General features: G+C 39.4%; 1 protein-coding gene across 2 annotated transcripts in view; it reads right to left on the reverse strand.

Annotated features, from left to right (window-relative positions):
* Positions 1-1,536: 1,536 nt before the first annotated feature.
* The window catches only part of LOC133620314 (syntaxin-binding protein 4), a 116,801-nt gene continuing 95,866 nt past the window's right edge, over positions 1,537-22,471 (reverse strand). Inside the window, exons 18-21 of one of the 2 annotated variants that reach the window (XM_061981705.2) lie at positions 16,393-16,509; positions 13,227-13,276; positions 11,661-11,779; positions 1,537-6,359 (exon numbers count right to left, since the gene is read on the reverse strand). In XM_061981705.2, coding sequence (XP_061837689.1) covers positions 6,340-6,359; positions 11,661-11,779; positions 13,227-13,276; positions 16,393-16,509 — 306 coding nt within the window. In that variant the 3' untranslated portion in view covers positions 1,537-6,339. Of the gene's footprint in view, positions 6,360-11,660; positions 11,830-13,226; positions 13,277-16,392; positions 16,510-22,471 lie in introns of both variants that reach the window. The other variant, XM_072915975.1, reaches the window with a different exon arrangement.

A 22,471-nucleotide genomic window follows, 5' to 3' on the forward strand; every position in this document is an offset into this window, starting at 1 on the left:
TGATGTTTTCCATCAAGCAGAGTGATAGTTTAATAATTTATAAACGCATGCTTTCCTTAGCTAAAGCTAAATACTACTCAAATCTCATCCGCCTCAACAAAAACGATCCTAAATATTTGTTCTGTACAGTAGCATCGCTAACTCAACAAGGGACTCCTCCCAGTAGCTCTACCCACTCGGCAGATGACTTTATGAATTTCTTTAATAAGAAAATTGAACTCATTAGAAAGGAGATTAAAGCTACAACTGAGTTCTATTAACACAGATAAGAATGCATGTATGACGGATATTGCCCTCCAAAATAGTCTCTCTCTTTTTGATGAAATAACAGAGGAACTCCTACGGCGTGTAAATGGGATAAAACAAACAACATGTTTACTTGACCCACTTCCTGGGAAACTTATCAAGGAACTGTTTGTAATATTAAGACCATCAGTGCTAAATATTATACACTTATCACTTTCCTCTGGCACTGTTCCCCTAGCATTCAAAAAAGCGGTTATTCATCCTCTGCTCAAAAGACCTAACCTCGATCCTGACCTCATGGTAAACTACTGGCCGGTGTCCCACCGTCCCTTTATTTAGAAAATCCTTGAAAAAATTGTTGCACCACCGGTGCCAACAACTGAACCCTTTCAATCCAGATTCAGGGCAAATCACTCTACAAAGACAGCCCTCGCAAAAGTGACTAATGATCTATTGCTAACGATGGATGCTGATGCGTCATTCATGTTGCTGCTACTTGATCTTAGCGCTACTTTTGATACCGTCGATCTTAATATTTTATTAGAGCGTATCAAAACACGTATTGGTATGTCAGACTTAGCCTTGTCTTGGTTTAACTCTTATCTTACTGACAGGATGCAGTGCGTCTCCCAAAACAATGTGACCTCGGAGTATGTTAAGGTAACGTGCGGAGTTCCCCAGGGTTCGGTTCTTGGCCCTGCACTCTTCAGCATCTACATGCTGCCGCTAGGTGACATCATACATGTTAACTTTCACTGTTATGCTGATGACACCCAACTCTACATGCCCCTAAAGCTGACCAACACGCCAGATTGTAGTCAGCTGGAGGCGTATCTTAATGAAATCAAACAATGGATGTCCGCTAAATTTTTGCAACTCAACGCTAAGAAAACGGAAATGCTGATTATCGGTCCTGCTAGACACCGACACCTATTTAATAATACCACCTTAACATTTGACAACCAAACAATTACACAAGGCGACCCGGTAAAGAATCTAGGTATTATCTTCCACCCAACTCTCTCGTTTGAGTCACACATTAAGAGTGTTACTAAAACAGCCTTCTTTCATCTCCGTAATATCGCTAAAATTTGTTCCATTATGTCCACAAGCGACGCTGAGATCATTATTCATGTGTTCGTTACGTCTCGTCTCGATTACTGTAACGTATTATTTTCATGTCTCCCTATGTCTAGCATTAAAAGATTACAGTTGGTACAAAATGCAGCTTCTAGACTTTTGACAAGAACAAGAAAGTTTGATCATATTACGCCTTTACTGTATATACCCATATATATATATATATATATATATATATATATATATATATATACATATATATATACCTATAGTGGCTCACCTGCACTGTCTTCCTGTGCACTTAAGATGTGACTTTAAGGTTTTACTACTTAGGTATAAAATATTAAAGGGTCTAGTTTCCATCCTATCTTGCTGATTGTATTGTACCATATGTCCCGGCAAGAAATCTGCGTTCAAAGAACTTATTAGTGATTCCCAGAGCCCAAAAAAAGTCTGCGCGCTATAGAGTGTTTTCTATTGGGGCTCCAGTACTCTGGAATGTTCTAGCAGTAGCAGTTAGAGATGCTACCTCAGTAAAAGCATTTAAGTCCCATCTTAAAACTTATTTGTATATTCTAGCCTTTAAATAGACCCCCATTTAGACCAGTTGATCTGCCGTCTCTTTTCTGTTCTTCCCCACTATGGACTGAACTCTCACATTATTATGTTAGATCCACTTGACGTCCATTGCACCGGTCGCCCGGGGGGGCCCCCACATCTGCGGCCCCCTTCAAGGTTTCTCATTGTCATCCCATTGGGTTGAGTTTTTTCTTGCCCTGATGTGGGATCTGAGCCGAGGATGTCGTTGTGGCTTGTGCAGCCCTTTGAGACACTCGTGATTTAGGGCTATATAAGTAAACATTGATTGATTGATAAAACTGCACCACCTTGTGGTGCTTTTAGTGCGGTGCAACAAAGTGTATGATTTAGTTAAAACTGCACCACCTTGTAGTGCTTTTAGTGAGGTGCAGCAAAGTGTATGATATAGTAAATCTGCACCACCTCGTGGTGCTTTTAGTGTGGTGCAACAAAGTATGATTTATTAAAACTGCACCACCTTGTGGTGATTTTAGTGTAGTGCAACAGTGTATGATTTACTTAAAACTGCACCACCTTGTGGTGATTTTAGTGCAGTGCAATAAAGTGTATGATTTAGTTAAAACTGCACCACCTTGTGGTGATTTTAGTGTAGTGCAACAAAGTTTATGATTTAGTTAATACTGCACCATCTTGTGGTGATTTTAGTGCAGTGCAATAAAGTGTATGATTTAGTCAAAACTGCACCACGTTGTGGTGATTTTAGTGCGGTGCAACAAAGTGTATGATTTAGTGAAACTGCACCACCTTGTGGTGCTTTTAGTGCAGTGTAACAAAGTGAATGGTTTAGTAAAACTGCACCACCTTGTGGTGCCTTTAATGCAGTGCAACTAAGTTTATGATTTAGTTAAAACTGCACCACGTTGTTGTGATTTTAGTGCGGTGCAACAAAGTGTATGATTTAGTAAAACTGCACCACCTTGTAGTGTTTTTAGTGTAGTGCAACAAAGTTTATGATTTAGTAAAACTGTACAAACCTTGTGGTGATTTTAGTGCAGTGCAACAAGGTGTATAATTTGGTAAAACCTGCACCACCTTGTGGTGATGTTAGTGCAGTGCAACAAAATGTATGAATTAAAACCAGTTTAAAAACAGTTCTAAAACCAGATAAAAAACAGTTACTTTGTGGTCTGCACTTTGGACACGCCCTCTTTTGGAGGTCTTCCTCACGCTCACAAGACAAGTTGTTAGCATGTTAGCTAACTGTCACTTGAAGCTTCAAAGAGAAGTGGAGTGTTATTGCAGCTGGAACTGTTCAGCTAACATAATTCTTTGGGGGGGGAGGGGGGGGCGCGGCATGTGCGTCATGATGAAAATGATTCACGGATCAACCTATGTTGGTTATTATCGGGGGGGGGGGGGGCACTGATGTGACAGTATTATTTATAAAATATAATTTATATCATCAACAGGTTTGAGTGGATCTGAACCAACAATTTAAATTGTTGTGTTCCACTTGTCATTTGACTCTTATTTTGAAAAGGTGTGCAGGTTCTGGTGACTGGGTTGAAGTCTGAATGGTGAATTTCTGACTCTGATTATAGTTCACTTGGGATGAAGTCTGAATGGTGTAGTTCTGACTCTGATTATAGTTCACTTGGGATGAATGGTGAAGTTCTGACTCTGAACATAGTTCACATGGGACGAAATCTAAAGGGTGAAATTCTGACTCTCAATATAGTTTACTTGGGATTAAGTCTGAATGGTGAAGTTCTGACTCTGAACATAGTTCACTTGGGATGAAGTCTGAATAGTGATGTTCTGAATCTGAACATAGTTCACTTGTGATGAAGTATGAATAGTGAAGTTCTCACTCTGAATATAGTTCACTTGGGATTAATGGTGAAGTTCTGACTCTGAACATAGTTCACATGGGATGACGTCTAAATGGTGAAGTTCTGACTCTGAATATAGTTCACTTGGAATGGAGTATGAATGGTGAAGTTCTGATTCAGATTATATATTTCACTTGGGATGAAGTCTGAATAGTGAAGTTCTGACTCTGAATATAGATCACTTGTGATGAAGTCTGAATGGTGAAGTTATGACTCTGAAAATAGTTCACTTGGAATTAAGTCTGAATGGGAAAGTTCTGACTGAATATAGTTCACTCGGGATGAAGTCTGAATGGTGAAGTTCTGACTCTGAATACAGTTCACTTGGGATGAAGTCTGAATGGTGAAGGTCTGACTCTGATTATAGTTCACTTGGGATGAAGTCTGAATAGTGATGTTCTGACTCTGAACATAGTTCACTTGGGATGAAGTCTGAATAGTGAAGTTCTGACTTTGAATATAGTTCACTTGGGATGAATGGTGAAGTTCTGACTCTGAACATAGTTCACTTGGGATGAAGTGTAAATGGTGATGTTCTGACTCTGAATATAGTACACTTGGGATGAAGTCTGAATGGTGAAGTTCTGACTCTGAATATAGTTCACTGGGGATGAAGTCTGAATAGTGATGTTCTGACTCTGAACATAGTTCACTTGGGATGAAGTCTGAATAGTGAAGTTCTGACTTTGAATATAGTTCACTTGGGATGAATGGTGAAGTTCTGACTCTGAACATAGTTCACATGGGATGAAGTCTGAATGTGGAATTCCTGACTCTGATTATAGTTCACTTGGGATGAAGTCTGAATGGGGAAGTTCTTACTCTGAATATAGTTCACTTGGGTTGAAGTGTGAATGGTGAAGTTCTGACTCTGAATATAGTTCACTTGGGATGAAGTCTGAATGGTGAAGTTCTGACTGTGATTATAGTTCACTTGGGATGAAGTCTGAATAGTGAAGTTCTGACTCTGATTATAGTTCACTTGGGATGACGTCTGAATAGTGAAGTTCTGACTCTGAATATAGTTCACTTGGGATGAATGGTGAAGTTCTGACTCTGAACATAGTTCACATGGGACGAAGTCTAAATGGTGAAGTTCTGGCTCTCAATATAGTTTACTTGGGATGAAGTCTGAATGGTGAAGTTCTGACTCTGAATATAGTTCACTTGGGATGAAGTCTGAATAGTGATGTTCTGAATCTGAACACAGTTCACTTGGGATGAAGTATGAATAGTGAAGTTCTGACTTTGAATATAGTTCAGTTGGGATGAATGATGAAGTTCTGACTCTGAACATAGTTCACATGGGATGAAGTCTAAATGGTGAAGTTCTGTCTCTGATTATAGTTCACTTGGGATGAAGTCTGAATGGTGAAGTTCTGACTCTGAATATAGTTCACTTGGGATGAAGTCTGAATAGTGAAGTTCTGACTTTGAATATAGTTCACTTGGGATGAATGGTGAAGTTCTGACTCTGAACATAGTTCACATGGGATGAAGTCTGAATGTGGAATTCTGACTCTGATTATAATAATGACTTAATGACTTAGATTTATATAGCGCTTTTCTAGACACTCAAAGCGCTTCACAGAGAAGTGAGAAGCCATCATTCATTCACACCTGGTGGTGGTAAGCTACTTTCATAGCCACAGCTGCCCTGGGGTAGACTGACAGAAGCGTGGCTGCCAATTTGCGCCTACGGCCCCTCCGACCACCACCTATCATTCATCATTCATTCACCGGTGTGAGTGGCACCGGGGGCAAGGGTGAAGTGTCCTGCCCAAGGACACAACGGCAGCGATTTTTGGATGGTAAGAGGCGGGGAGCGAACCTGCAACCCTCAGGTTCTGGCACGGTTGCTCTACCCACTACGCCATACCGCGTATAGTTCACTTGGGATGAAGTATGAATGGTGAAGTTCTGACTGAATATAGTTCACATGGGATGAAGTCTGAATGGGGAAGTTCTGATTCTGAATATAGTTCACTTGGGATGAAGTCTGAATGGTGAAGTTCTGACTCTGAATATAACGCACTTGGGATGAAGTCTGAATGGTAAATTTCTGACTCTGATTATAGTTCACTTGGGATGAAGTCTGAATAGTGAAGTTCTGACTGATTATAGTTCAATTGGGATGAAGTCTGAATAGTGAAGTTCTGACTCTGAATATAGTTCACTTGGGATGAATTGTGAAGTTCTTACTCTGAACATAGTTCACATGGGATGAAGTCTAAATGGTGAAGTTCTGACTCTCAATATAGTTCACTTGGGATGAATTCTGAATGGTGAAGTTCTGACTCTGAATATAGTTCACTTGGGATGAAGTCTGAATAGTGATGTTCTGACTCTGAACATAGTTCACTTGGGATGAAGTATGTATAGTGAAGTTCTGACTCTGAATATAGTTCACTTGGGATGAATGGTGAAGTTCTGACTCCGCATATAGTTCACTTGGGATGAAGTCTGAATAGTGAAGTTCTGACTCTGAATATAGTTCACTTGGGATGAAGTCTGAATAGTGAAGTTCTGACTCTGAATATAGTTCACTTCTTCCTGTTTGGTCCTCCATCACATCTTTGCTTCACATGAGGTCCAAGTCTTCTGTTGGAGAACATTTTCAAACGTCATTCAGAGTTTGAACAAATATGACATTTATTTTGAAAACATGTTTATTATAATAATGAATACGTATGTGTGTACATGTGTATATATAGTGTATATACAGTATGTGTGTACATGTGTGTATATAGGATGTGTGTACATGAGTGTATATAGTGTGTATATAGTATGTGTGTACATGTGTATATATAGTGTGTATATAGTATGTGTGTACATGTGTATATATAGTGTATATACAGTATGTGTGTACATGTGTATATATAGTGTGTATATAGTATGTGTGTACATGTGTATATATAGTGTGTATATAGTATGTGTGTACATATGTATATATAGTGTGTATATAGTATGTGTACATGTGTCTATATAGTGCATATACAGTATGTGTGTGCATGTGTATATATAGTGTGTATTAGAGATGCGTGGTTTGCGGACACAACTGCGGAGTCCGCGGATAAACTGCGGGTCGGGCAGGTAAAAATAGATTTTAACTAGATGCGGGCGGGTGGCGGCTGAACCAATTCGGAAATATATATACATAGTTAAATGTTGTTACCCACATACGAAAAACGAGCAGCACTCTTAGAAACAGATAATTATTCATCAGGCACTGCAGCACAACACAACACAAGAAGAAAAAAAGAAAAAGATGGCACCGCGTCCCAGCAACAAGTGGCGCAAGTGAGCGCTCCTTCAGTGCAGCAGGGCGCATTTTAGAGGCCAGGCGCTCTCGCATGAATCCTGGCACTGTTGATGCCATTTTATTCCTGGATAGTGCTAACAAAAAAAAAAGTAAGGAGACATATGGTTGGATATGTTAAACGAATTAGTCTACGTTACCTATAGGCTATACCAAATAAGCCCATGTCTAACCTATATTGAGTTCGGTCAGCTAAATAATTTTGATGGTTACGTGTTGTTTGGGCGCACTACAATGCAAAGGAATTAAGGCAATTGCGTTGTTTATTGTTTTTTTTTTCTATTCGAGATATACTACTGTGTGTTATTTATTTGATCTCGCTTTCAAGTGAAGCGCATCTCCGATTGGCGACAATGTAAGGCTATTTAGCCTGCTTTGTTTGTCGCGACCGTCTATTTTCATTATAATTCAAGTTTGATGATAAAGTGCAGTCTGATGGGTTTGATTTTCCCCCTTCAGCTATTTGCCTTGGCCAATAAGTTGCAGGTAATGTATTATTATTATTTAATTTATTTTTGTTTAAATAGGGATGATATACATATGTTATTGTATAATTTAAGTTTGTGCGCGTGATTGACAGCCTAAGGCTTATGAGGCACATTTTTTATTTATTTTTTTATTTCAACTTAAAAACGTATGAGCCTATGCCTATGCCTACAATAACAGTGTTGTTAAAAGAAAAGGTGATGTAACACAGTGGTGAACATGCCCTTTCCCAACTACTTTGGCACGTGTTGCAGCCATGAAATTCTAAGTTAATTATTATTTGCAAAAAAAAAAAAAAGTTTATGAGTTTGAACATCAAATATCTTGTCTTTGTAGTGCAGTGGTTCTCAAATGGGGGTACGCGTACCCCTGGGGGTACTTGAAGGTATGCCAAGGGGTACGTGAGATTTTTTTTAAATATTCTAAAAATAGCAACAATTCAAAAATCTTTTATAAATATATCTATTGAATAATACTACAACAAAATATGAATGTAAGTTCATAAACTGAACATCAAATCAAGTAGGCTATTCCATTCATTACCATGCAACAATGCAATATTCAGTGTTGACAGCTAGATTTTTTGTGGACATGTTCCATAAATATTGATGTTAAAGATTTGTTTTTGTGTGAAGAAATTTTTAAAATTAATTTCATGAATCCAGATGGATCTCTATTACAATCCCTAAAGAGGGGACTTTAAAGGCCGACTGAAACCCACTACTACCGACCACGCAGTCTGATAGTTTATATATCAATGATGAAATCTTAACATTGCAACACATGCCAATACGGCCGGGTTAGCTTACTAAAGTGCAATTTTAAATTACGCGTGGAATATCCTGCTGAAAACCTCTCGGTATGATGACGTCAGCGCGTGACGTCACGGATTGCAGAGGACATTTTGGGACAGCATGATGGCCAGCTATAAAGTTTTCTGTTTTCATCTCAAAATTCCACAGTATTCTGGACATCTGTGTTGGTGAATCTTTTGCAATTTGTTCAATGGACAATGGAGACAGCAAAGAAGAAAGCTGTAGGTGGGAAGCGGTGTATTGCGGCCGACTGCAGCAACACAAACACAGCCGGTGTTTCATTGTTTACATTCCCGAAAGATGACAGTCAATCTTTACCATTGGCCTGTGGAGAACTGGGACAACAGAGACTCTTACCAGGAGGACTTTGAGTTGGATACGCAGACACGGTACCGTGAGTACGCATGCAGCTGCGGCTTACAAACATTTGATCGCTTGCTCGTACGTGCTTGCCGCTATGTGCATGTCACGTACGTAACTTTGGGGACTTTGGGGAAATATATGTGCCGTATGAACTTTGGGGAGGTGAACGGTACTTTGGGCTGTGGGATTGAGTGTGTTGTGCAGGTGTTTGAGTTGTATTGGCGGGTTATATGGACGGGAGAGGGGAGGAGTTTGTTATGCGTGGCATATTAAATATAAGCCTGGTTGTGTTGTGGCTAATAGAGTATATATATGTCTAGTGTTTATTTACTGTTTTAGTCATTCCCAGCTGAATATCAGGTCCCACCCGCCTCTCACAGCATCTTCCCTATCTGAACCGCTCCCACTGCTCTCTAGTCCTTCACTCTCACTTTCCTCATCCACAAATCTTTCATCCTCGCTCAAATTAATGGGGAAATTGTCGCTTTCCGAATCGCTCTCGCTGCTGGTGGCCATGATTGTAAACAATGTGCGGATGTGAGGAGCTCCACAACCTGTGACGTCACGCTACTCGTCTGCTACTTCCGGTAGAGGCAAGGCTTTTTTATCAGCGACCAAAAGTTGCGAACTTTATCGTCGATGTTCTCTACTAAATCCTTTCAGCAAAAATATGGCAATATCGCGAAATGATCAAGTATGACACATAGAATGGACCTGCTATCCCCGTTTAAATAAGAAAATCGCATTTCAGTAGGCCTTTAAGTTGATGATTACTTCTATGTGTAGAAATCTTTATTTATAATTGAATCACTTGTTTATTTTTCAACAAGTTTTTAGTTATTTTTATGTCTTTTTTTCCAAATAGTTCAAGAAAGACCACTACAAATAAGCAATATTTTGCACTGTTATACCATCCATCCATCCATCCATCCATTTTCTACCGCTTATTCCCATTGGGGTCGCCATTTAATAAATCAGAAACTGATGACATAGTGCTGTATTTTACTTCTTTATCTCTTTTTTTCAACCAAAAATGCTTTGCTCTGATTAGGGGGTACTTGAATTAAAACAATTTTCACAGGGGGTACATCACTGAAAAAAGGTTGAGAACCACTGTTGTAGTGCATTCAACTGAATATGGGTTGAAAAGGATTTGCAAATCATTGTATTCCGTTTATATTTACATCCAATTTCCCAACTCATATGGAAACGAGGTTTGTATATAGTATGTGTGTACATGTGTATATATAGTGTATATACAGTATGTGTGTACATGTGTGTATATATAGTATGTGTGTACATGTGTGTATATATAGTATCTACAGTATGTGTGCATGTGTATATATAGTGTGTATACAGTATGTGTGTATATAGTGTATATATGGTATGTGTGTATATACAGTAAATGTGTATATTAAGTGTGTATACAGTATGAGTGTATACAGTATGTGTATATACTGTGAGTACTTTGAGTACATTCAACAATACCTCAATGATAATCATGACAAGTGTGATATTAAAGTTCCTATTGTGACATCCAAAATGTTTACACTGCAATGTAGTTCATTGTAGTACAAACAATTGACTTTATTATTAAAATAACTTATTATTATGATCATAACTTTATCTTGCAATCTACTTCATGCTACAATGTACAAAAGCAGTGATGTTGTCAAGTCGTGTAAATGGTAAATAAAAACAATGATTTGCAAATCCTTTTCAACTTATATTCAATTGACTAGACTGCAAAGGCAAGATATTTCTTGTTCACACTGAGAAACTTTATTTTTTGCAAATATTAGCTCATTTGGAATTTGATGCCTGCAACATGTTTCAAAAAAGCTAGCACAAGTGGCAAAAAAGAGTGAGAAAGTTGAGGAATGCTCATCAAAGACTTATTTGGAACATCCCACAGGTGAACAGGCTAATTGGGAACAGGTGGGTGCCATGATTGGGTATAAAAGCAGCTTCCATGAAATGCTCAGTCATTCACAAACAAGGACGGGGCGAGGGTCACCACTTTGTCAACAAATGCCTGAGCAAATTGTTTAAAAACAACATTTCTCAACCAGCTATTGCAAGGAATGTAGGGATTTCACCATCTATGCTCCGTAATATCATCAAAAGGTTCAGAGAATCTGGAGAAATCACTGCACGTAAGCCATGATATTACTCACCTTGGATCCCTCAGGCGGTACTGCATCAAAAAGCCAAATCAGTGTGTAAAGGATATCACCACATGGGCTCAGGAACACTTCAGAAAACCACTGTCAGTAACTACAGTTGGTCTCTACATCTGTAAGTGCAAGTTAAAACTCTACTATGCAAATCAAAGCCATTTATCAATAACACCCAGAAACGCTTCGCTGGGCCCGGGCTTATCTAAGATAGACTGATGCAAAGTGGGAAAGTGTTCTGCGGTCCACATTTCAAATTGTTTTTGGAAACTGTGGACCAAAGAGGAAGAACCATCCGGACTGTTCTAGGGTCAAAGTGTAAAAGGCAGCATCTGTGATGGTATGGGGGTGTATTAGTGCCCAAGGCATGGGTAACTTACACATCTGTGAAGGCATCATTAATGCTGAAAGGTACATACAGCTTTTGGAGCAACATATGTTGCCATCGTTGTCATGGACGCCCCTGCTTATTTCAGCAAGACAATGCCAAGCCACGTGTTACAACAAAAATAACAAAGTTCCTCAGTGTGAACATGAAATATCTTGTCTTTGCAGTCCATCCAATTGAATATAAGTTGAAAAGGATTTGCAAATCATTGTTTTTATTTACCATTTACACAACTTGACAACTTCACTGCTTTTGTACTTTTTAAGACAAACATTTCCAAGGTGAGAACAAATGATGATCGAAGTCATCTCCATTGGAAGACTAGTTAGTACAAGACTAGTTAGTGTAGATTACCTTCATCATCATTAGCAGTGCTGATGTCCTGCAGCAACACTTGGGCCTCCACAGCCAGCTGCAAGGCGGGGTCGGGAAGAGCTGGAGGAGTGTTTGCAGCTGGAGATGATCCACTACTCCTGATGGCAATATGACATGTGATCGATATGACATCTGATCAACATGACACCTGATCAATATGACATCTGATCAATACGACATCTGATTAATATAACATCTGATCAATATGACATCTGATCAATACGACATCTGATTAATATAACATTTGATCAATATGACATCTGATCAATATGACATCTGATCAATACGACATCTGATTAATATAACATCTGATCAATATGACATCTGATCAATGTGACACCTGATCAATATGACATCTAATCAATATGACACCTGATCAATATGACACCTGATCAATATGAAATCTGATCAATATGACACCTGATCAACATGACACCTGATCAATATGACATCTTATCAATATAACATCTGATCAATATGACATCTGATCAATACGACATCTGATTAATAAAACACCTGATCAATATGACACCTGATCAACATGACCCCTGATCAATATGACATTTGGTCAATACGACATCTGATTTATTTAATAAAACACCTGATCAATATGACACCTGATCAACATGGCACCTGATCAATATGACACCTGATCAACATGACACATGATCAACATGACACATGATCAACATGGCACCTGATCAATATGACACCTGATCAATGTGACACCTGATCAACATGACACATGATCAACATGACACCTGATCAATGTGACACCTGATCAACATGACACCTGATCAATATGACATCTGATCAATACAACATCTGATTAATAAAACACCTGATCAATATGACACCTGATCAATATGACACCTGATCAAAATGACATCTGATCAATACGACATCTGATCAATATAACACCTGATCAATATGACATCTGATCAACATGACACCTGATCAATATGACATCTGGTCAATACGACATCTGATTTATTTAATAAAACACCTGATCAATATGACACCTGATCAACATGGCACCTGATCAATATGACACCTGATCAACATGACACCTGATCAATGTGACACCTGATCAACATGACACATGATCAACATGACACCTGATCAATATGACACCTGATCAATATGACATCTGATTAATAAAACACCTGATCAATATGACACCTGATCAATATGACACCTGATCAAAATGACATCTGATCAATACGACATCTGATCAATATGACACCTGATCAATATGACATCTGATCAATATGACACCTGATCAACATGACACCTGATCAACATGACATCTGATCAATATGACACCTGATCATAATGACACCTGATCAACATGACACCTGATCAACATGACACCTGATCAACATGACACCTGATCAATATGACACCTGATCAATATGACACCTGATCAACATGACACCTGATCAACATGACATCTGATCAACATGACACCTGATCAACATGACATCTGATCTATATGACACCCAACATAAACACTAAATAGAGTCTAATGATCACATGACTTACCCAAGTTGTCCTGCTAACAAGCTAGTTGTTGTTAGCACCTTGTGGACATTCTGAGGAAAAAAAACATTCATGAAAATATTATTGATGAACTTATTGATCATTAAAAATACTCAGTTGGAACTCTTGAGCAAAAGTCTCTTTCTGGATAAACTTTAAGAAACAAAGTTTAGAATTTGTGTTTAAGTTGTTTATCTTTCTTAAACTCTTCATATGATTTGACAATCTTTGTCTGTTTCTCAGGTGTAACACTTTTACACCACAGGTGGCAGTAATGACAACATCACACAAGTACTCAAGTGTAATACACTTTTACACCACAGGTGGCAGTAATGACAACATCACACAAGTACTCAGGTGTAACACACTTTTACACCACTTGTGGCAGCAATGACAACATCACACAAGTACTCAGGTGTAACACACTTTTACACCACTTGTGGCAGTAATGACAACATCACACAAGTACTCAGATGCAATACACTTTTACACCACAGGTGGCAGTAATGACAACATCAAGCAAGTACTCAAGTGTAATACACTTTTACACCACAGGTGGCAGTAATGACAACATAAAACGAGTACTCAGGTGTAACACACTTTTACACCACAGGTGGCAGTAATGACAACATCACACAAGTACTCAGGTGTAACACACTTTTACACCACTTGTGGCAGTAATGACAACATCACACAAGTACTCAGGTGTAATACACTTTTACACCACAGGTAGCAGTAATGACAACATCACACAAGTACTCAGATGTAATACACTTTTACACCACAGGTGGCAGTAATGACAACATCAAGCAAGTACTCAGGTGTAACACACTTTTACACCACTTGTGGCAGCAATGACAACATCACACAAGTACTCAGGTGTAACACACTTTTACACCACTTGTGGCAGCAATGACAACATCACACAAGTACTCAGGTGTAACACACTTTTACACCACTTGTGGCAGTAATGACAACATCACACAAGTACTCAGATGTAATACACTTTTACACCACAGGTGGCAGTAATGACAACATCAAGCAAGTACTCAGGTGTAACACACTTTTACACCACTTGTGGCAGCAATGACAACATCACACAAGTACTCAAGTGTAATACACTTTTACACCACAGGTGGCAGTAATGACAACATCAAGCAAGTACTCAGGTGTAATACACTTTTACACCACTTGTGGCAGTAATGACAACATCAAACAAGTACTCAGATGTAATACACTTTTACACCACAGGTGGCAGTAATGACAACATCACACAAGTACTCAGGTGTAACACACTTTTACACCACTTGTGGCAGCAATGACAACATCACACACGTACTCAGGTGTAATACACTTTTACACCACTTGTGGCAGTAATGACAACATCACACAAGTACTCAGGTGTAATACACTTTTACACCACAGGTGGCAGTAATGACAACATCACACAAGTACTCAGGTGTAATACACTCTTACACCACTTGTGGCAGTAATGACAACATCACACAAGTACTCAAGTGTAATACACTCTTACACCACTTGTGGCAGTAATGACAACATCAAACAAGTACTCAGGTGTAACACACTTTTACACCACTTGTGGCAGTAATGACAACATCAAACAAGTACTCAGATGTAATACACTTTTACACCACAGGTGGCAGTAATGACAACATCACACGAGTACTCAGGTGTAATACACTTGTACACCACAGGTGGCAGTAATGACAACATCACACAAGTACTCAGGTGTAATACACTTTTACACCACTAGTGGCAGTAATGACAACATCAAGCAAGTACTCAGGTGTAACACACTTTTACACCACTTGTGGCAGCAATGACAACATCACACAAGTACTCAAGTGTAATACACTTTTACACCACTTGTGGCAGTAATGACAACATCAAACAAGTACTCAGATGTAATACACTTTTACACCACAGGTGGCAGTAATGACAACATCACACAAGTACTCAGGTGTAATACACTTTTACACCACTTGTGGCAGTAATGACAACATCACACAAGTACTCAGGTGTAATACACTTTTACACCACAGGTGGCAGTAATGACAACATCACACAAGTACTCAGGTGTAATACACTCTTACACCACTTGTGGCAGTAATGACAACATCACACAAGTACTCAAGTGTAATACACTCTTACACCACTTGTGGCAGTAATGACAACATCAAACAAGTACTCAGGTGTAACACACTTTTACACCACTTGTGGCAGTAATGACAACATCAAACAAGTACTCAGATGTAATACACTTTTACACCACAGGTGGCAGTAATGACAACATCACACGAGTACTCAGGTGTAATACACTTGTACACCACAGGTGGCAGTAATGACAACATCACACAAGTACTCAGGTGTAATACACTTTTACACCACTAGTGACAGTAATGACAACATCACACAAGTACTCAGGTGTAATACATTTTTTACACCACAGGTGGCAGTAATGACAACATCACACAAGTACTCGGGTGTAATACCCTTTTACACCACAGGTGGCAGTAATGACAACATCACACAAGTACTCAGGTGTAATACACTTTTACACCACAGGTGACAGTAATGACAACATCACACAAGTACTCAGGTGTAATACACTTTTACAGCCATATAGAGTTTCTTGAGCACAGAAAATTATGACTAAAGTTGTGAAGCTGTATTTTCATTTACACATTCATTTTATATATAACTTGGTATGTGACACTTATTTGCTAGCATGCAAACGTTAGCATGCTAGCAAGGTAACAATAGCATGCTAACTTTTCAGCTAATTCTACAATTATTTCTTTACTTCTGCAGCCATACAACTTAGTCATATAACTTGGTATGTGAAACATGCTAACTGTTAGCATGCTAATACTATCACACGTGCTAAGTGTTAGTATTTTATTGTTCGCTTGCTAATGTTTTAGGCCATCTCCGTAGCTCATTCTGTACGGTTAAACCTAAAACTTGCAGACTCGGACACTCGGTGCCATCTTAAAAGTATGGCGGCTTCCAATGACCACCGACCAGAGGTCCAGGGCACAGATAGCAGGCCCATCATCATTTTCTAGTTAAGTGTTAATATTTGAGTGGGCCCCGGGCCACCTCGGTAGTGGAAAAGTTGGGCTGTTCCCAGTGGAGGTTGTCATACCTGTGCAAAGTCCAGCAGTTTCGTGTTGGACATCTCCAGATGCTTCCTGTTCAGCTCTGACTTCCTGAGCTGGACGTGGACAGCAGTCAACTTCCTGTGCAGTTCTTCAACCACTTCCTGGCAGAAACATTGCATATTGATCAATAATACTAATGATCAATAATACTACAGTCATCTACTGCATCAACAATACTACACTCATCTACTGCATCAATGATACTACACTCATCTATTTCATCAATGATACTACATTCATCTACTGCATCAATAATACTACACTCATCTACTTCATCAATAATACTACAGTCATCTACTTCATCAATAATACTACAGTCATCTACTTCATCAATAATACTACACTCATCTACTGCATTAATAATACTACACTCATCTACTGCATCAATAATACTACACTCATCTACTGCATCAATAATACTACACTCATCTACTGCATCAATAATACTACACTCATCTACTGCATCAATGATACTACAGTCATCTACTTCATCAATGATACTACAGTCATCTACTGCATCAATAATACTACAGTTTATTGTTTATTGAATGGATCAGTCATCTACTTCATCAATGATACTACACTCATCTACTGCATCAATGATACTACAGTCATCTACTTCATCAATGATACTACAGTCATCTACTGCATCAATAATACTACAGTCATCTACTTCATCAATGATACTACACTCATCTACTGCATCAATAATACTACACTCATCTACTGCATCAATGATACTAGTCATCTACTGCATCAATAATACTACACTCATCTGCTGCATCAATGATACTACACTCATCTACTGCATCAATGATACTACACTTATCTACTGAATCAATGATACTACACTCATCTACTGAATCAATGATACTACACTCATCTACTGCATCAATAATACTACAGTCATCTATTTCATCAATGATACTACACTCTAGGGATGTCCCGATCCAGGTTTTTGCACTTCCGATCCGATACCGATATTGTTTTTGCACTTCCGATCCGATACCGATACCGATACTGACCGATAATGGCCTATCCGAGCATGTATTAAAGGTTAAAGTTATTTAGCCTACTTAGTTGTCAGAATCATGTTGAAAAGGGTTTTAGTACTTTTGATAACAACTAGCCAGCTGAATTAGGTGAGTTTGAATAATACACAATGGTTGGTAACAAGAAACTGACCTGTTTATTCAAGGATAAACACAAAATAGACAAAATTATACATGACAAACAGAAATGGCATCATTGAAACAAGGGCTGGGCGATATGGCCTTTTTTTAATATTGCTATATTTTAAGGCCATATTGCGATACACGATATATATCTCGATATTTTGCCTTAGCCTTGAATAAACACTTGATGCATATAATCACATCAGTATGATGATTCTATGTGTTTTGATTGATTGATTGAGACTTTTATTAGTAGGTTGCACAGTGAAGTACATATTCCGTACAATTGACCACTAAATGGTAACACCCGAATAAGTTTTTCAACTTGTTTAAGTCGGGGTCCACTTAAATTGATTCATGATACAGATATATACTATCAGATATATACTATCATCATAATACAGTCATCACACAAGATAATCACATTGAATTATTTACATTATTTATAATCCAGGGTGTGGAGGGGGGCGCCGGATGTAAGTGTCAAAAAGACAACTGAAAGAGTTTGATATGAGAATAAATCTAAAGTTAAAATATAGGGTAGAAATGCACCCATTTGCAGGAAATGTAGTCTTGATTTTCAAAATTTTCTTTCAAGGCTTGCATGTCTACATTAAAACATTCTTCTTCATACTGCATTAATATATGCTACTTTTAAACTTTCATGCAGAGAGGGAAATCACAACAAAAAAAAATCACTATTTTTTTCATACGGTGTTGATGTGGAAATGTTTGCCTCGGCGATGGTGTGGACGTGTGGCACCGAATGGAGATAAGCGTCTCGACAGACCTTACAATATTTGAACAATGATGACGAAAACTGTTTTCTCTGTCGTGTCCGTGTGTCGAAAATTGTTATGCGCTTATTTTTTTATTTGATTTTGTGCGTGGCATAGATTTGCTATGCGCAGAGGACGCTTGAGCAGGCGTGCACCTTAGCAGCTGCGCTAGCATCACAGCTAACGTTAGCCATGCTGCTACCTCGCTTTCTGCTGGGAGAGGACGTATACGTATGTGACGTATGACGTGACAGTATGTGACGTGTGTAAGAAGGTGCGCTCGCTGTCTGTAAGAAGGAGACACAGGAAAGAGTGAGATGTCGTGTAATGCCAGCAGCTAAAAGCAACTGCGTGAGAATTGTGGATGTGTTGAAGGTGTGCTGGAAAATGCGGAACGGAAATTAGGGAGCAGCAGAAAAGTGGAATGTATTATTTAAATCGGTGCGTTGGAAAACACGGACCGGAGTTTTTTTTTAACTGGATCTGGATCGGCATTTTCCCATGCCTTGCCGATACGCATTTTTTTGCAAATATCGGCCGATCCGATATTTGGATCGGATCGGGACATCCCTACTACACTCATCTACTGCATCAATAATACTACAGTCATCTACTGTATCAATAATACTACACTCATCTACTGCATCAATGATACTACACTCATCTACTGCATCAATGATACTACACTCATCTACTGAATCAATGATACTATACTCATCTACTGAATCAATGATACTACACTCATCTACTGCATCAATAATACTACAGTCATCTACTGCATCAATAATACTACACTCATCTACTGCATCAATTATACTACACTCATCTACTGCATCAATAATACTACACTCATCTACTTCATCAATAATACTACAGTCATCTACTGCATCAATTATACTACACTCATCTACTGCATCAATGATACTAGTCATCTACTGCATCAATAATACTACTGTCATCTACTGCATCAATGATACTACACTCATCTACTGCATCAATGATACTAGTCATCTACTGCATCAATAATACTACAGTCATCTACTGCATCAATAATACTACTGTCATCTACTGCATCAATAATACTACAGTCATCTACTGCATCAATGATACTAGTCATCTACTCCATCAATAATAATACAGTCATCTACTGCATCAATGATACTACAGTCATCTACTGCATCAATAATACTACTGTCATCTACTGCATCAATAATACTACAGTCATCTACTACATCAATAATACTAGTCATCTACTGCATCAATAATACTACAGTCATCTACTGCATCAATAATACTACACTCATCTACTGCATCAAAAATACTACAGTCATCTACTGCATCAATGATACTACAGTCAATTCATGTTTGCTGTGAATTGCACCTTGGCCAAAGACTTTTTAAGCCTAATAGACTTAATTTGACACAGGCGGTGTCGGGCTGGACACATGACCAAGGACACACACTGGACCTTGTCTTATCTTTTGGCTGCAATATGTCTGAAGTTGAAACACATTTTGCTATATTATTTTCTGTAAGGTGCTTACAAAGCCAGGCTACTCCGGGTACGCAAAATTTACCCACAAACTAGGGGTGATGCTCGAAACCAGTTTTCCCGGTTGTTCGATAAGAAAAGAACCGAGTCCTCGGACTCGAATCCCTTTGTGAGAACCGGTACCCGTTATCGAGACCACTATAGTAAAGAAAAAGAGTTGGTTCTTTATTCGAATCCCTGAGAACGAATCCCGTCCCGACAAGAAATGCCCCGTGAGACATCACAAGAAATGACGTCACGTAGCTCAGTCATCTGTCACGGTGGGGTGCAGCGTGCTGCGGTTCGTTCTCCTGGGACGCAAAACTGATGGCTCCGGACGAAAGCGTGCAGGTAGGAGATGATTTATTTCTCATAAATCATACACATTACAACAGACAGGAACGAAACAAAAGGAAAGCGTGCCGTTCGCATGAAAAGTTAAAGCAAAAACGTACTTAGCACAGGAATACTAGAAGCTAACTTTAGCACAGGAATCATGCGCTCGAAAACCAGAATGCCAACGTAACTTTTGCAAATGCAAACAATGAAGTCACGACGAGTGACCGGGAAAGGCAGGCTTAAATAGAGTCTCTGATGAGCAACAGAGGCAAGTGAAAATCATAAGTAACCATGGTGACTAAAACAAACCCCCGAAGTGCACAAAACAACTAAGGAAGTCCAAAACTAACAGAACATAACTAAACAAAACATGATCCGACAAATATATACATTATTTACTGACCTTTTTATAATAAAATATCTGTGTATTAGTATATACAACAGTTTTGTAATATATAATTAATTAATTCAGTCATTATTAATATACTGAGATGAAGAATATCTTATTTTCATTAAGGTTGAAAGTATTTCTCATAATTCTTCTTCTTTGTACTTTGTAAGCACTATTCATTTGAACAACCTCTTAAACTGGATCATATCAGTACAATGTTTAACTTCTTTACTTAATCCATTCCATCATTTAATTCCACATTCCACATATGCTCTCGGCAGGGTCCTTGAGAGTGCATGGGAGTTTGCCCAACCAGTCTACATGTGCTTTGTGGACTTGGAGAAGGCATTCGACCGTGTCCCTCGGGAAGTCCTGTGGGGAGTGCTCAGAGAGTATGGGGTTTCGGACTGTCGGATTGTGGCGGTCCGCTCCCTGTATGATCAGTGTCAGAGCTTGGTCCGCATTGCCGGCAGTAAGTCGGACACGTTTCCAGTGAGGGTTGGACTCCGCCAAGGCTGCCCTTTGTCACCGATTCTGTTCATAACTTTTATGGACAGAATTTCTAGGCGCAGTCAAGGCGTTGAGGGGATCCGGTTTGGTGGCTGCAGGATTAGGTCTCTGCTTTTTGCAGATGATGTGGTCCTGATGGCTTCATCTGGCCAGGATCTTCAGCTCTCACTGGATCGGTTCGCAGCCGAGTGTGAAGCGACTGGGGTGAGAATCAGCACCTCCAAGTCCGAGTCCAAAAAGGGTGGAATGCCATCTCCGGGTTGGGGAGGAGACCCTGCCCCAAGTGGAGGAGTTCAAGTACCTAGGAGTCTTCTTCACGAGTGAGGGAAGAGTGGATCGTGAAATCGACAGGTGGATCGGTGCGGCGTCTTCAGTAATGCGGACGCTGTATCGATCCGTTGTGGTGAAGAAGGAGCTGAGCCGGAAGGCAAAGCTCTCAATTTACCGGTCGATCTACGTTCCCATCCTCACCTATGGTCATGAGCTTTGGGCTATGACCGAAAGGACAAGATCACGGGTACAAGCGGCCGAAATCTCCCTTAGAGATAGGGTGAGAAGCTCTGCCATCCGGGGGGAGCTCAAAGTAAAGCCGCTGCTCCTCCACATCGAGAGGAGCCAGATGAGGTGGTTCGGGCATCTGGTCAGGATGCCACCCGAACGCCTCCCTAGGAGGTGTTTAGGGCACGTCCGACCGGTAGGAGGCCACGAGGAAGACCAGGACACGTTGGGAAGACTATGTCTCCCGACTGGCCTGGGAACGCCTCGGGATCCCCCGGGAAGAGCTGGACGAAGTGGCTGGGGAGAGGGAAGTCTGGGCTTCCCTGCTTAGGCTGTTGCCCCCACGACCCGACCTCGGATAAGCGGAAGAAGATGGATGGATGGATGGAATTCCACATGATTTTAGCTGTTTGCAATTTTACCAAATCATCGAACTTTAATATTTTTGACTCAATAAATAAAGTGTTTGTATGTTCTCTATATCCAACATTATGTATCAGTCTAATTGATCTTTTTTGTAACACGGTTAACTAATGTAGCGCACATTTGTAGTTATTTCCCCACATTTCTGCACAACAACTCAGATATGGTAATACTATAGTAGCAAGCAGTAGAGAATGTGAAGTGATTTGTTAAACCAAATATTGTGTGTTTTTTTCCATATACAACAACCTATCTGGACTCGATGAGAGAATCGATAAGGAATCGGTTCGATAAGAGGTTCGATAATAGGCTCAAACTCGATAATTTCTTATCAAACATCATCCCTACCACAAACTGCATCATTGTTTTCCAAATCTATCACCTCATCTGAGATCCTTTCTCATTGGGATTTGCCTA

Source organism: Nerophis lumbriciformis, linkage group LG24, assembly GCF_033978685.3.
Source record: "Nerophis lumbriciformis linkage group LG24, RoL_Nlum_v2.1, whole genome shotgun sequence".
Taxonomy (NCBI): Eukaryota; Metazoa; Chordata; class Actinopteri; order Syngnathiformes; family Syngnathidae; genus Nerophis; species Nerophis lumbriciformis.